The sequence below is a fragment of the Phaethon lepturus genome, unplaced genomic scaffold (genome assembly GCF_000687285.1).
Source record: "Phaethon lepturus isolate BGI_N335 unplaced genomic scaffold, ASM68728v1 scaffold4351, whole genome shotgun sequence".
Classification (NCBI taxonomy): domain Eukaryota; kingdom Metazoa; phylum Chordata; class Aves; order Phaethontiformes; family Phaethontidae; genus Phaethon; species Phaethon lepturus.
In genome coordinates this window covers 17,273-31,649 of record NW_010516807.1, presented here as the reverse complement: position 1 = coordinate 31,649, position 14,377 = coordinate 17,273, and the positions used below count along the sequence as shown (strand labels likewise).

The 14,377-nt window shown below is 36.3% G+C and overlaps 1 protein-coding gene across 1 annotated transcript in view; it reads right to left on the bottom strand.

Moving 5' to 3' along the window:
- Nucleotides 1–1,299: 1,299 nt before the first annotated feature.
- The window catches only part of GPAM (glycerol-3-phosphate acyltransferase, mitochondrial), a 28,933-nt gene continuing 15,855 nt past the window's right edge, over nt 1,300–14,377 (bottom strand). The window contains exons 11-20 of the mRNA XM_010296171.1: nt 12,911–12,996; nt 11,802–11,917; nt 11,029–11,099; nt 9,590–9,854; nt 8,926–9,068; nt 7,229–7,306; nt 4,111–4,251; nt 3,183–3,372; nt 3,016–3,074; nt 1,300–1,836 (exon numbers count right to left, since the gene is read on the bottom strand). Of these exons, the coding sequence (XP_010294473.1) occupies nt 1,720–1,836; nt 3,016–3,074; nt 3,183–3,372; nt 4,111–4,251; nt 7,229–7,306; nt 8,926–9,068; nt 9,590–9,854; nt 11,029–11,099; nt 11,802–11,917; nt 12,911–12,996 (1,266 nt within the window). The 3' untranslated portion in view covers nt 1,300–1,719. The remainder of the gene's footprint in view (nt 1,837–3,015; nt 3,075–3,182; nt 3,373–4,110; nt 4,252–7,228; nt 7,307–8,925; nt 9,069–9,589; nt 9,855–11,028; nt 11,100–11,801; nt 11,918–12,910; nt 12,997–14,377) is intronic.

Here is a 14,377-nt window from a genome sequence, read left to right as displayed (position 1 = left end):
TATTAATGTAGCTTTGGTTCAGACATTCTTTGAGTGTTGTAGAGCACCTCGTTTAGTGACAGAACACATGCGTCTCACAGTGCTAACAGTATAATGCTAGTAAACTATAAACCGCAGGTTTCAAATATTAATAGCATTTAATAAAAAAATTTACAGAAATATTCTTGTTGACAAATGTGCAGTACAAATGCAAGCTCCTTGGCCACAAAATCAAATTGTGTGCATCAGTTTTGTGCTGGCGTAACAGTGCAAATGCTGGGATTCAAGTATGTTTGTCTCTATGTTAAGCAACTGAGACTACATGATGAAGTTTGGGGGATTTTCTGCTCACGAGGGCAGGACACGAGAATTAGGCAAAACATTGCAGTAACTGAAATGCTTGATTTCCCTCATATAGAAGGCAATCTAAATGAGGAAATAAAAACATTTCACAAGAAACCAGCTTCACACACCACCAAGTTATTGCTTCAGCTAGAACAGGTGTACCAAAATACAGGACTATAGGTCGCAATCTAATCTCCACTCACATGAAGAGAAGATGAAATCTACAGTGCAAGTCCTCCATGCAAAAGGATCAAATCGCAAGACCAGAGTCCTGTTTCACAGGACAGAATTTATTCATCATTCAGTTTTGTCTGTGACTTTTTTTTTTGTCAGTCAGATCAGAGTTAAAAGTACACTGTTTATGATATTTGCTTCTAGAGGTTACTACTTCATGCCAATTTAGACCTGCTCAGCAACAGAATACAATATGAACACTCATTTCCAAAGAATTGCAAATGTTATTGCTGAATTTTTTACGGCCAGAATTAAGAATTATTTCACCAAATCAAGTGTTTACTCCACTTAAAAAAAAAAAAAATCTGACATCCTGTTAATTAAAAAAAACCCCAACAACTTAATAGCTTTTTTCAATTAAATAATAATCTAAGGTTTTACAAGGTATTCACATTAAGGCAACTGTCTCCTGACTTTCATCTGGCTGAATGACAGATGCCATAACAAAAATAAGAATGCTACTCTCACATTCTTCATGACAGCAGTGATTAGTGCAATTTACCACTGCACTACACAGCTCTAATAGTGCAAGGTGTGCCTGCTAACAGTGTTTCTCACAATCATTTGCTACATGATCATTATTCTCAGATGTCTGTAACTTATTCTCATTAGAATTTTGGCATTTATGTTAACATTTATGAAAAACTATGGCTTTATCCATGAAATATATATCGTGCCTAAGCAAAATTTTTAAACCATTTATTTAAAACAGTAAAACTGAATTGGAATTAGAGTTACTTGTTTATGCCATAAACTGTGTTGCCACTGAACTCAAGATCTCAGGGTTAGCTACAGAACACAAATATGTGTATTTGTGCACCTGTTACAGTCTTTAAAATTATATTTAAAACGTAACACTGATAAAACTTCACTCTTCATTTTAAATCTAATTCTAAGAATTTATGTTATTTTTTGCAACGTGTTTAATCACTTCTATCTAAAGTGTCATCTGAGTATCGCTGTATTACAACAGTATTGGGACTGTAAGAAACCCATAAATGCATACACAAGAAGGCACTTGTCTTCCAGTAGTTCAAGTCAGAGAAGGCCTTACCCAGACAGTGGCACCTTAGACTTTGAAGGATTAGCAAATGTCCCCAGGCTTTGACACAGTCTCAAAACCTGTCTTCATGTCCCTGGACAAAGGTGCAATTACGTGGTCTATAATACCATGAAGCTCATGATGAATTCCAGTAGTTTTTGCCTGTTGCGCTGAGGTAGGAACATAGTGCTTAGCTCCAAAATGGTGTCTCTTTCTTGTTTCGTCTGATTGAAAACCTAAAGCACAGCATGAATATAAGTAAGTATCACCATGTTCAAGGAATCTCCTTTCTTTTGAGATTAAAAATTTACAGTCTATAGTAATTTGCCTCATTTACAAGACTTTTTTTTTTTCCTCCTTTCTTGAGGGCTTAGATGGCAATGTCTTTAGATATTGGAATTCACTCAATGTTGAAGCTCTTCAAGTGGCGTGGAAGAAGAGAAACTGAGAAATAAGCACAGTGTATGATAGACAGAGAGCTCCTAACATCAAGGGGTAAAGCACACCCTCAAAAGGCACCTGAATTGAAAGTGTTAGCACTTTGAAAACAAGAATTCAGATGTCATGCTCTGAATAGATGCTCAGCAGATGCTATCTAGTTCCACTTTTCCAACTGTAGAATAAGCTAGAATTAAAATGATGGATTTTATATGTTCTTTCTTTATAGTGCTCACAGTCCACAGGGAGATACCTTTACTATAGGCTAACTATTGTTAGATTATTTAATACAGCAGAATTCAAGGACAAAGACTTCAAAACCCTTAACTAGCCTAATGTTGATGCTTTCAAAATTATAATACTAAATCCAACCTGGCATTCAGAAAGCCAAGTCACTCTGATGAAAGAAACTCCTCATTTGCAAAATCTAGATAGGCAATTTAAAATTCAAAATGACAGTGGTAAAATGTAAAACTGATCCGTTATTTTAAACATCTGTGTCCTTACAGTGGACACTAGAGGTCTGTTAGGATGGGTCTACTGGAGCATCAATCACTGCTAAGCCAAAATTCAGTAACTAATACTTTTTGAAGATTTATGTAGTCCTTCAAAATCACATTTAGCTGTCACTAAGCACAGAGCATGCTCTCAGCCTTCCAACATTGCCACTGATGTCCAATAAGGACATGGAATAGAGCAGAGAAATTTCACTTGCTGTGAATAAAAATGTTTAGTCACCTAGCCCTCATCTAGACAGGTTTTCTCAGGGCCAAGAAGTGTCCTGTTCTGCAATGTGCGCTCTTCTCCTACAGCCCTAAGCTTTAAGGAACTCAGAATGCTCAAAACCCACAATACATCTGCAGAGATACATTCACATATTTTAAACTGACACTGAACAAGTTCCATGAATTATCAAAATTGTGCTCATTATTAAAGTGAAACTTAACAGTCTCCAAATTCAATCACTGAACACTTACCCCAATTTCCTTAAAGACTTTCACTGCATTTTTCACATGACTGTAGGTAGCACTTTCAGCTGCAAGAAAGAAAACCCAGAGATAAACAAACTGCAATTGAATTTGGGCTACTTTGTGCTAGGAGTATAGAATGAAACAAATCCAGTTCCAAAACCAGTTTAACATACCATACGCAGCAACATTCTTCTCCGTCCTGCTTATTAAGTGCCTGTGTAACTTTTGAAGGTATTCAGACTCTGAAACAGGACCACTAAAATTGTGCACGAAGATAACAGCAGAGCTATATGCCTCCAGTAAAGGTCCCAACAACCTCTGCAGGAAAGTGATGTACTGCTGGTGCTCTTGAGACTGGCTCACCTAAGAAAGGGCAACAAGACCTTAAGTGACAGAGACCAGCAGAAACAAGAAATGACCTGCAACACAGTACACGGCAAAATGGCAGCCCAAATAATTCTTAGTACAAAAAGGAGTATGGGGGCACACCACAGTACGTTATGAGAGCATAACAAAAAAAGCTGTTTACCACCAGTGATGAAACAGACACTGCACATCACAGATCAATGCTACTTTTTTCTCATCTAGGATATCAGTAACCATTTTCCTAAGATAAAATTGAAGACATCATACTGTTCTGCAGCCAACAGAAGGGTTGTCATACAGTCACAGAGATGGACATAAGTTTCTAAGTTTTAACAAGATATCCTAAAGAGTGTTTGTGTCAGCTCTGTGAGAAAACTGATATGTCTAAAATCAACATGATCAATCTATGAAGTGAAATTTAGGCTGAAAATAAATACTAGCACAATATGCCACTTTTCGAGTGCGTGCTGTCAGTAAAGAATAAAACATTTAGACACTAAGACACTCGAGCCCTCAGTTTTCATTACACTAACCATTGTGTTAACTCTTTCACCTCCCTATAAGATTATTTTATTTTTCTTCAGCTGTTTTCCCCATGGGAAGGAGAAAAAGGTGTTTTACTGACTGTAGCAAAATATAACCGAAAAAAAATTATCATTACTCCTCCTGAACTAGTGAAGTAGTTTGTATGTCTTTCAACAGGCTTCAATGTTATTAGCCTTAGGATAATATTACCTTCAGATAGCAATCTCTCTGCTCTTCTCCAAAATCACTATCTTCATCTTCCTCGTCACTTCTCCAAGATAATGGCTCAGGGAGTTTTTTATCCCACTGCTGCTCTGTAGGACTGGGGCTAACATCCTCCTGATCATCCTGCTTAAATTTGAAAGACAAGGTGGTAAATAGGTAAAAAACCCAAATTGAGGCAAAACAATAGGTTTATTTTATAATCTCATCTGACTTAATCAGTCATACTAACCAATTTTTAATACAAGCTGGTGAAACCCAATTACAGACAGGGTTGCGATTAAGCAGACAGAAGAGACATTTGGTGAAAAAGACCATTTTTCTATAGTTTATCTGGATCTTCCTACTAGAGGCCATAAAGTAGCAGTTGCCAAGAAAGTGTTTTCAGTTGTGTTATGACAAAAAGTTGAGATGCTATCTGGATATGGATGTTGCTAACCTCCGTACTATTGCTGCCTTAAAGACAGAGTAGTAAACTCCGTGTTACTATATTAGAATAGCTAAAATATCAATTAATGCAGAATACCACAAGTTGCTGTTTGGAAGTGATAACTTACTACCTCTAACGATGCTGTTCTTGTATTTGTCCCCATGTGAGATATTGGTTTTAATCACAGTTTTAATCACAAAGGCCCCAAACTGTTTAAGTCTTGACTACGTTGAGACATTAAGACCCCTTCACCTGTTGCATCACAGCAATTGCCTTCTGCTAATCACCCTGACAAGCAGCATCCAAGATTAGCCTACAAATGCCCTGCAGTAATCCACCCTTGGAGCAAGACATGGATTTACACTTCTACTTATTAGCAGGCAGGTGTCTTAGGTAAGTATACATTTCTTCAGGCTTTTGAGATGAGTGCGTGGCAGCAAGATTACGATTGGTGGAATTTATTAACTTGAATATTGTGAGGGGAAAAAAAGTAGTGTTTGTTGTTTGCTTTTCATTTATTTAGTAAAACCATCTATTTTAGTAAAACCATTAATTAGTAAAGCACTTTGTAAAGTTGTAAAGTATTATAAACTTCCCTTGCAAGAGCATAGTGAGGTAATCTGCCAGAGACGATATGCACAAATGACAAATATATACATACTAGATGTACTTGAATAGTGATTTCGTTCTGTTGTGCAATAATGCAGGTCTATCAGAAGTTCAGGTGTACAGTAACTGAGGCGCAACAGAAATATTCCACCTGACTGATCAACATCTGATGCAACGTTCTATTTCAACAATGCATCTTCAGAAATGAGTTTTAGAGATAGCAAATACACACTCAAAAGAGTAAGGGAAGCCTTAGTGTCAATCATTTGCCATTATTTGTTTTGCTAAAAGCAGTAGAATAGAAAGATTTTTTCAAAAGTCACCAGTGGTAATTCCATTTAGAAATGAGAAACAGGCAACATTAAAACCAAATGGATAACAGACACTTTGTAGATGTGATTACTGTTGTAAAATTCACGACAAAGAGAAAGGCATCTGCAGCAAGTGAAGAATTATGTCCTCCCAATCTTACACCCTGGTCAAATGTTTTATTTTGAATGCAGCGAGGGCCACAACATAAATTCAAAAAAATACCAAAAAATACCAAAAAGATCACTATGTGTTAGGAATATTTCTTAGCTTTTGAAGTAGACACTAGAATCACAGGAAAAGAATTTTTGAAGAAAATAAGCATGGATCAATCAAGCTCAATTTAATGGGAAATTTATCAATGTGTGAATGCCAGCAGTAAACTGAAATAATTAGAAGGGGCAGAAGCTAGCTACTTTTCTTAGAGAAGAGGTTGTAAAAACCGCACAAACATTTCCAACCTCTCCGAAGTCGTGGAACAACTGTTGCTTATAGTGTTTGCACTGATTATGCAAATTCTTAGTAATTTAAAAGAAGTAAGCAAGTACAGAGGTTTTCTAAGTTTAAAGAAATTTACTGATGGAATATATCTCCTTTTTAAGCACTCAAAATGTTGCTCTAGTGGTGTATATCAGACAGCACAGATAAATATTTATATACTGCCTAATACCTATCTATATCCCAGCTATAAACAGCAAAGTACCAGACTCAGCAACTGAAACTTATAGAAGAACCCTCAAGACAAGTTTCACACTTGAGTAGATAGAAGTGCATATCTACTGCTCTCCACATCTATTTTCCTCATCTGTCCCTAGGCATGGAACATACAGTTTTCTTCCTAATCCTCTGATAAGCATTCATTTTTGGATTTATCTAATAATGATTACAATCTAATGCATGACAACATGTCAGTACTTCAGATAAAAAGTAAGCAGTAGTAACTCCAAAGGAAGAGAATGTTTAATACCCAGGTATGTCAAGTATATAGTACCTGTGGTTACACATATTAAAAATGGAAGCGTGTATCAAAAGATAAGCAGTAAGATTAGAGTGAAGCAGTGGCCATTAACAAATAAAGCAGCTTTAGCCTCCTTTGAAACTGGAAATCTGCAAGATGAAAGCAGCCAAATATGTAACTCTGTTCCATGGTGTCTTTAAATTTTGTTGCTTCCCCCTGGGCAAGCTGTGCACAAAAAGAGTCTGGGAAGCAAAGGTACACTGAGTCAGCTGCCCCATGGTCCCCAGGTTTTCTTTACACCATACACCTCTGGTAGATTGCACCACAAAGCGACTCCAGTACATCCCTGAAACTGCAAACCGTGCTAGCAGAGGAAGTTTACAACGATTTTGAGATGGATGCAAAGGAATCAAAGAATGACAAAAGATCTGGACTACTGACTCCTGTGGAGTAGAAAGTAAACATCCATGTAGCTATGCTACAATTTGAAAGGGCTCCAATACTAAAATAAAATCCCATTTTACAAGACAGTATAAAATACATGTCTTCCTTTCTAGGTTTAATGGTACAACAAAATTACACACAGAGTCATTCATACCATCACAGGATGACTATACACAAATGTCTGACGCTTATAAATATAAGAATGAAGTAGCATCAGTCCTGGACTTGTTAAGGTGTTACAAGCTTTCAGTAACACCATATATTTAGAACAAGACTCACAACCAAGAAGCATAAACTACCTATGGCTCAAGTCAAGGACAAGAAACAAAGCTCATTTAGTATCAACATCACCTTACCTCGGCCACCAGAAGAATACCATACTGTATCAGCCTTTCCACAGATTCATGGCAAACTTGATATATCACCTGGCAAGGCTGCACAAGAAGAGAAATGTACTGAAAAAATCACATCAATTTTACCCATTATAGCAACACCAATTCCCTGTTCAGTATGACTGTTTTAGATACAGCAGTATTATTTCTTTTAAGCAAGTTGTTAAATTTTTAGCAGCGTAATCCCAATGCAACACTCTTACGTTTATCCTGGCAGATAGGCAGTTGTTAAAAAAATTACAATGAAATATGATATTTAAAATTTGTCCAAGTTTTTTTTAAGAAAAGCATTACTACACTGGTAGACAACCACATTAAATATTCTCCCCTTTTAATCGTCTCAAACCAAATTTTAGTTTGTTAGCAATTCTGGAATAAAATAATCATAAAACTAAAATAATTGAGACTCATACCAGTGATTTATTTGGAATTTAAAGGAAAGAACACTTTTAAGAAATGCCCTTATGTGTTTTGAAACTGAGTAAAAAACCAACCTCTTTTACATTGTTCATAATCATGTAGGAAATATTTTCTAATTTAAAAGGAAATAAAATCAATTAACTCTGAAAGCAGAAGGATAAGATTATTAAAGAATTCCACCATCTGAGCTACATTGGTTCCTAGACAAAAAATACCAAATCTGGTTTATGCTTCATTTAAAAAGGCACGAGTCAGAAATACGTGTGCAAATTTAAAAACTAATTCAAGAATTCCAAGTAACTTCTAAGAAGTTCTAGAAGAATTCTTTCTAATAAGAAAAACAAATATCTAGCACCTTAAATTGCAAGTATACAGAGTGTAAGTATACCGAGTATCTGAAAACAGATAACACAAGCTCTCTTCAGTGTTTTGTAACAAAACAAAAACTGAAGTCAGACCATGTTTAAAATTGCCACTAAATACTAGGTGTGGCACACTGTGACTATTGCACTCCCATGCAAATTAAGAGTATCTTTAGAATCTGGAGCCTTAGTTCCCAGTGTAATTTCAATCATCTATGCAAACTCATATGAGTTGGGTACTCTCCAACACTTGTATTTGTTTAAATAAAAAAAATACTTAAATAGTTTGGGCAGAATGCAGATATAGTTGTGATGGTCTAATGACATAAGCAACACAAAATCTGTTAGAAGGCATTAAGAAGCCCAGCCTCAAATTGTGGGAAGCTGACAGAGATAAAGTGAGCAGCTTTTCTTTCTCAGGAAAGGCCTAAAGCCAGCAGAGCAGAAACGCTGCAGGCTCACACCAGCATCACCTACTTAGCACTTGCCCAGAGCAGCAGGCAGGCACACAGTACATATCCCCTAAATCGGACTGACTGATTTTGTCACACCTTGCCAAGGAAATAAGGTAGTGACAGGAGTGTGGCGAGATAATTCAGGTGGTGTCTTAGACCAAACATCTTTTGGATGAACTGTTCTGATGGAACTACATTCATTCAAATGTTCACTTCCTTGAGGCAAATGGGAACGCTACTATCTGCCTTTTTCAAACAACGTTCAACCTCTTGATACCCATTATTATTTGACTGTACCTACAGTGAACATACCAAAACTCTAACACTTGAAGAAAGCATAAATTCTCTTTACAGTAACAAAAGCAGTTACAGGCAGAAAAAAAAAAATTTGACAGGTGGACAACTAATGCAAGTACTTACTTACCAAAGATACAGTAAATTCATTAGAAAGCAAGTAACACAAGCTGGCAGCTTTTCGGACCAGGTGTTCTTGACTAATCAAACTGGGAGAAGCACCATTGATACCATTTCTGTACCTCCTACTCTGAACCGCATGAAGACTGCAGGCTAGAGCAGAAATAAACATAAGCAAAGTTTATTTTTCCAAAGAGCTTTATAGCAAAGGATACTTAAAACTTCTGTTTTGTCTATTTCTAGGCTAAAAGCAGTCAAATATTACACATGCAACTGAAGAATAAAGACAGAAGTCACCACTATTCCATTTGTGTCCAATTAATATGTTCACAAGATTTTGTTTTAATCTCGTATTAGTGACTGAAGCACAAATTTTGCCATGTTGGCTCAAAACTCTGACAGTGCCTTGCCTAAGGCAGTGACCAATACAGGAATACTTCCAAGAAAGATTAAGTATGATGAGAAAAATGAGTGAAACATTCTATGAACCAAACCCAAGTTTACTTTAAAATTGCTTTTGTTAAACATGGGCTGAAGCAGGGAGGGAAGAAACATATATATATATATATATATAAAGTAAATCACATGAAAAATGGGGAGTGGGGAGGTTGTGCAGATATTTTGACTTCATGGGTCACAACAAAGTCCTTCCTTGGTAAAACCCCAACACATACCAATAATGGCCTCTTTAATAAATACATGAAGTACTCCATTGCTGTAGAAGTTGAGTTCAAAGACAGCAGGTATCGTTGTGCTGGGAGTGATGAAGAACTCATTGTTTCGGCTAGTGTTTGTGATATTTACACAGTTCCCCAACAAGTGGATGGCATGCATGACAACATCATCCGAGTTCCCTGAAAATCCCAAGTCAAAGTCACGGGCTAAGACCTCCTCCTTCATGGAAAAGAAATCTTCTACCAACCTGGAAAGATCAGTTCCCTGGAAATAAAATCAGAATCACAAAGTGAAACATTTTTTTTTTTTTTGCACAGGAGTTTATCTGTCAACCACATAACTATGTATATAGCAAACACATAAACAAGTCATTAATTTTCAAAAATCCAGAGCACAACAGGAGTATTATAAAACCTTGTTTTCACAGATATATTGTTAAAACAGTCCACAGGTGTTGAATTACATGGAATAACATGTTAAAGCCATGCAGCTGTTTGAGAATTCAAATTTTTTATTTGCTTCTTGGTTTATTTCACAACCTGCAGAGATCTGAGCTGTTCTTTAGGAACATGTTAGAGATATATTTCCATTAACTATGTTATAAAATGAATTATTTTACAAATGAAAATGAACTACACTATAAAATTCAATTATCTGGGAATACTGTAATTAGCAGAACTTCTCTTCAGTTGTTTGAGGACAGGGGGAAAAGCTTTTCCTCAAGCACTTCCTTTCCTTGTTTTTGTCAAGATAGTTTCAGATCACATTGTAAAATGCTTCTTGGATCTCATTATTTTAGGAAATTGGAAAGACTGGATTGACAGGAATAGTGATACTGTCCTCAACTAGGAAGACTACATATCTGAACAGTGTATTTCAATTTGTTCTTCATTTACATGTAATAAAAGTTTCAGATTAGAGGCAGAAGGAATTTCAGAAAAAAAATGCTAAACACACTTCTAAGAGAAAAACATATTCTGCTATGCTCCCTGCACAACATTTCAGTTAAACATTAGCATCATTTTGCCATCGTGGTATAATATTCTAGCACCAAGGAACAGCAAAACTCATTTGAAAAGTAACAGAAGAGTTGCTAGCATATTCGATAGTGAATGTGTTTAAGATAAAAAACAATCTTAATACAACGAACCAAAACAATGTATTCTTTTTAAACAGTTTAACTACATTTTGAATTACAAAAATCTATTTCCACAAGAGTACTTATTATCATCCCATCAATAATTCTGTGAAACAATGGCTTATCTTCAAGTACCACTAGTAACTAAAATATTAGCACTTAAACTATCTGAAATCCACTTTAATTTAAATGCATCTTTTTTCTTTTATTAGTACCATGCAATAGTAAAATGCATACTATTTTGATAGTAATAATAGGCCAAAATAGTATTTGGTTATTCAGGAACCACAGAAGCCTTACCTGCCTGTGTCTGTACAACAGCAAACAGGCAACTATGTGGGTAGACATCACAGCACAGGACTTGTTAGCAGCTAGACGTAAACAAGACAAACTCGTTAAGCACCTGAGAAGTTCAGAACATCATTACAAGAGAAAGACTACCCATTATTTAAAAAAAAAAATAGTGATACAGGTATAGAACTGTACCTTCTGAATTAAATATAAAGTGTATTACATCTATATAGTAACAATATTAATCAAAGTCACTTGAACTAAAAAGTCTGAGTAAAGCTTAAATATCTAGTAAGCTAAGTACCATTTTGTATGCATCTCATACCGCAAATCACAGATCTACTGACTGAAGCATACACCACATAACCTATAAAACCTGGCAACACTGGTCCAAGCAGCTAGATGAGTTCACATGACTACTATCTTAAATAATGCCATTAGGACACTGCAGTATCTTCTCACATGAAGTGATAAGACACCAGTGTATCAATGTGACAAACAAACACTTCATAGTACAGCAAGTTCAGTATACTAGTCCAAGGAATACAAAAGTTACCAAAACAAACATAATAAAAAGCTTGTACTTAATCAGAAAGACAGTTTATTGAACTTTGAAGAGGAGGAAGGGAGGCAAAGGACGGAGAATTGTCAAAAGAGCATCTGAAGTCATGAAACGATCACCTGAATGGAGGGAATTGGGAAGTATGACATCAAACAGCAAGTTAGTTCATGCAATCAGCAAAACAAGACAGGTAGCTGACAAGTGATATCGTAACACTTACTGAACAAAATATGCTCAGCCAAGTTGGATATCAGCTCTCTTCTGAAGGGTTCACTGGTGATATCCCTGGAGTTGGGCAGTGAGGCCTCTGTCCCTTCATCTATAGTATCATTAGGTCTGAATACAGAATAAAAATTCGCATTATGACATTTAGATTTTGAATAAAATAACCTAGACTGATTTTTTTTTTTAATACGCTAACTGAACCACAGTGCAAAAAAACACTAGGCAGTCTGATAAGGGCACAAAAATGTTATGTGTGACAATCTCCACAAGAATTTTAATATCTACCAACTTTTATAGATTATTTCTTCACACTAAACAAAAATCAAGATAAAACTACCAAAAGAAAAATTGCAATACAGAACATTTACCTTGTCCTATGGCTATTCCTGACTTTGCCTTTACAACATTTGCACCCTACAACTCTTCCCTCCAATGAATATGGAGAACAGTGGATTAAGCAAATCTGCCTAAAAGGCAGTTTCCAGCCCAGCCTCTCTACAAACTAGAAATAGTCTTTTGTACGGACCTACAACTTTCTAAAGATAAATTACAGACTTTGTCTCTACTAGGACCACACAGGTTTTTACAAGTCAAGACAAGATCCTCAACTAAAATGTGTATCTGTGTAGCAAATGCAGACCTAGCCCTTGAGCACAGTTTTGCACTTCTGAGTGACAGTCACCTCCCTGAGTAAGGGATACTCACTCACAAGTCCTATTCGCTTTGGAATTACACCAAAATCCACCTGAAATGTTTGTGAGGTTTAAAAACGAATCTTTCATTTTTCATTGTGTCATTTTTTCCCTAAGTTATTCCATAAAATTTAAAATTAAATTAACAGAGGTCACTAAAATTTAAAAAAGAAAAAAGTGCCTTCTCAAGCTTATTTAAACAGAGCTCGCCAGAAAGAATGCAACTCTGAAAATAAATTGCACAGTTACAATTGTGTAAGTTCTTAGTTTTTCTATACACACCTAGATTACCCTTAGGGATTTCAAAGTACTGCTTGGAATGTAATGTAGAACACTAAGACGACAAACAAACAAACAAACAAGCAAGCCCCAACCTGTTCTTCCTCCCCTCAACATCCAAAAAAATCTCTACCTTGACGGAAGTATAGCTGGTAACAAAGCTTGTTCCAAAGAAAGAGGAGCAGGCACAGGTTTTTGGCTTTGGCTGTTTACATATTCCTGTTGAGAGAAGATTTGTTATTTTTTTGTATTTTTTCACTTTATTCTTGCATTCAGCTGATAATGTTATTACATGAAATAGGCATTTATTCGAAAATGCAACCTTGATTAAAAATAGCTCACGCTAAAAGAGCGGTAATAAGGTCACAGAAATTAAAAGTTTGCAACATTTTATCCACTTTTGATTTTATTTCATAAAAAGGCAAACTTTCCAGAACAAGGAATCTGACCTTCATAAAATAACATTGCAACAAAACCAATAGATAACCCCTGTCAGCACCCTGCTGGGAACAACTCCTTTGAAACTAGCTTCTCCATGATTAAATTAATGAGAAGTGCCTTGATTAACATGAATGAGAGGAAAGTCTAATATCCTTTCAGAACCAATACGGAGACTGTAGTTATTGCTTGCTGCTGCTTTCCTCAAACACCACGATACAGAACTTCGCCGTAGTAAACACCGGTGTAGAAACTCCAGTTGCAAGGCCCCTCACAGTGCTACAAACTGAAGCACCCAGGAAGCAGGCAGGGTACCACATGCTTGGAATTCTTGAATCCTGAATTTCTCAAAGCCAAGTACCTCTCCTTACAGGTTAGCATTTACATTACTCTGTTTTCAGGACGCTGTGTTCTTTCAGCTTCTATAAAGACTGATGTGGGAAACTAAAGAGCCACTTAACCTGCTGGTCAGGAAAACAGTTCCCTCCCAGGAAAGCTGCTTAAAAGACACTCACAGCCAGCTCACACTCTTCTGCTTCTCAGCCTGCGCTCACAGAACTGCCGGTGCCCAAAATTAACCCCCAAAGCTCCTCTACTTTAGAAAAGCCTGCAGTGACATAACTACATCAACTGAAAAATACAGTTACACTTCCGCAAATCTTGGTTAAGGTATACTTAAGCAATTTATGTCATTTATTACCTTTCTGGAGTACAAAAATGAATACAAATGAGACCTGACACAGGTTGCTAGGAACGTATAGAGTGTCAGCATTTCACTAGCTTAAGAGGGCAGATAACAATTGTTCTTGGATCAGTATAAGGAAAAGAAGGTTATCTCCCGACCAAGAATAGCCTGGAAGTGACCCAAGCCTTCTCCTTTGGAACCGAATTAATATCTTTCCCTGCCATGCTAATTATAATGCAGTGCAGACGGTCACAATAATTTCATGCTGCAGTAATTGAACCCTCCAAAGCTCTTCAACCTCCTGCTTTTCTGAGAGAAGTAGGACAGAACGAAGAACACCTAATTAATTTGAATAATGTTCTAGTAGGTTGTTATTACAGTAGTTAATCTTATTAAAGTAACACTAAAAATAAGGTATACTATAGCAGAACACAGATTAGTGAAACGTAGATAAATTAAGTATAGAACTAGCAGATT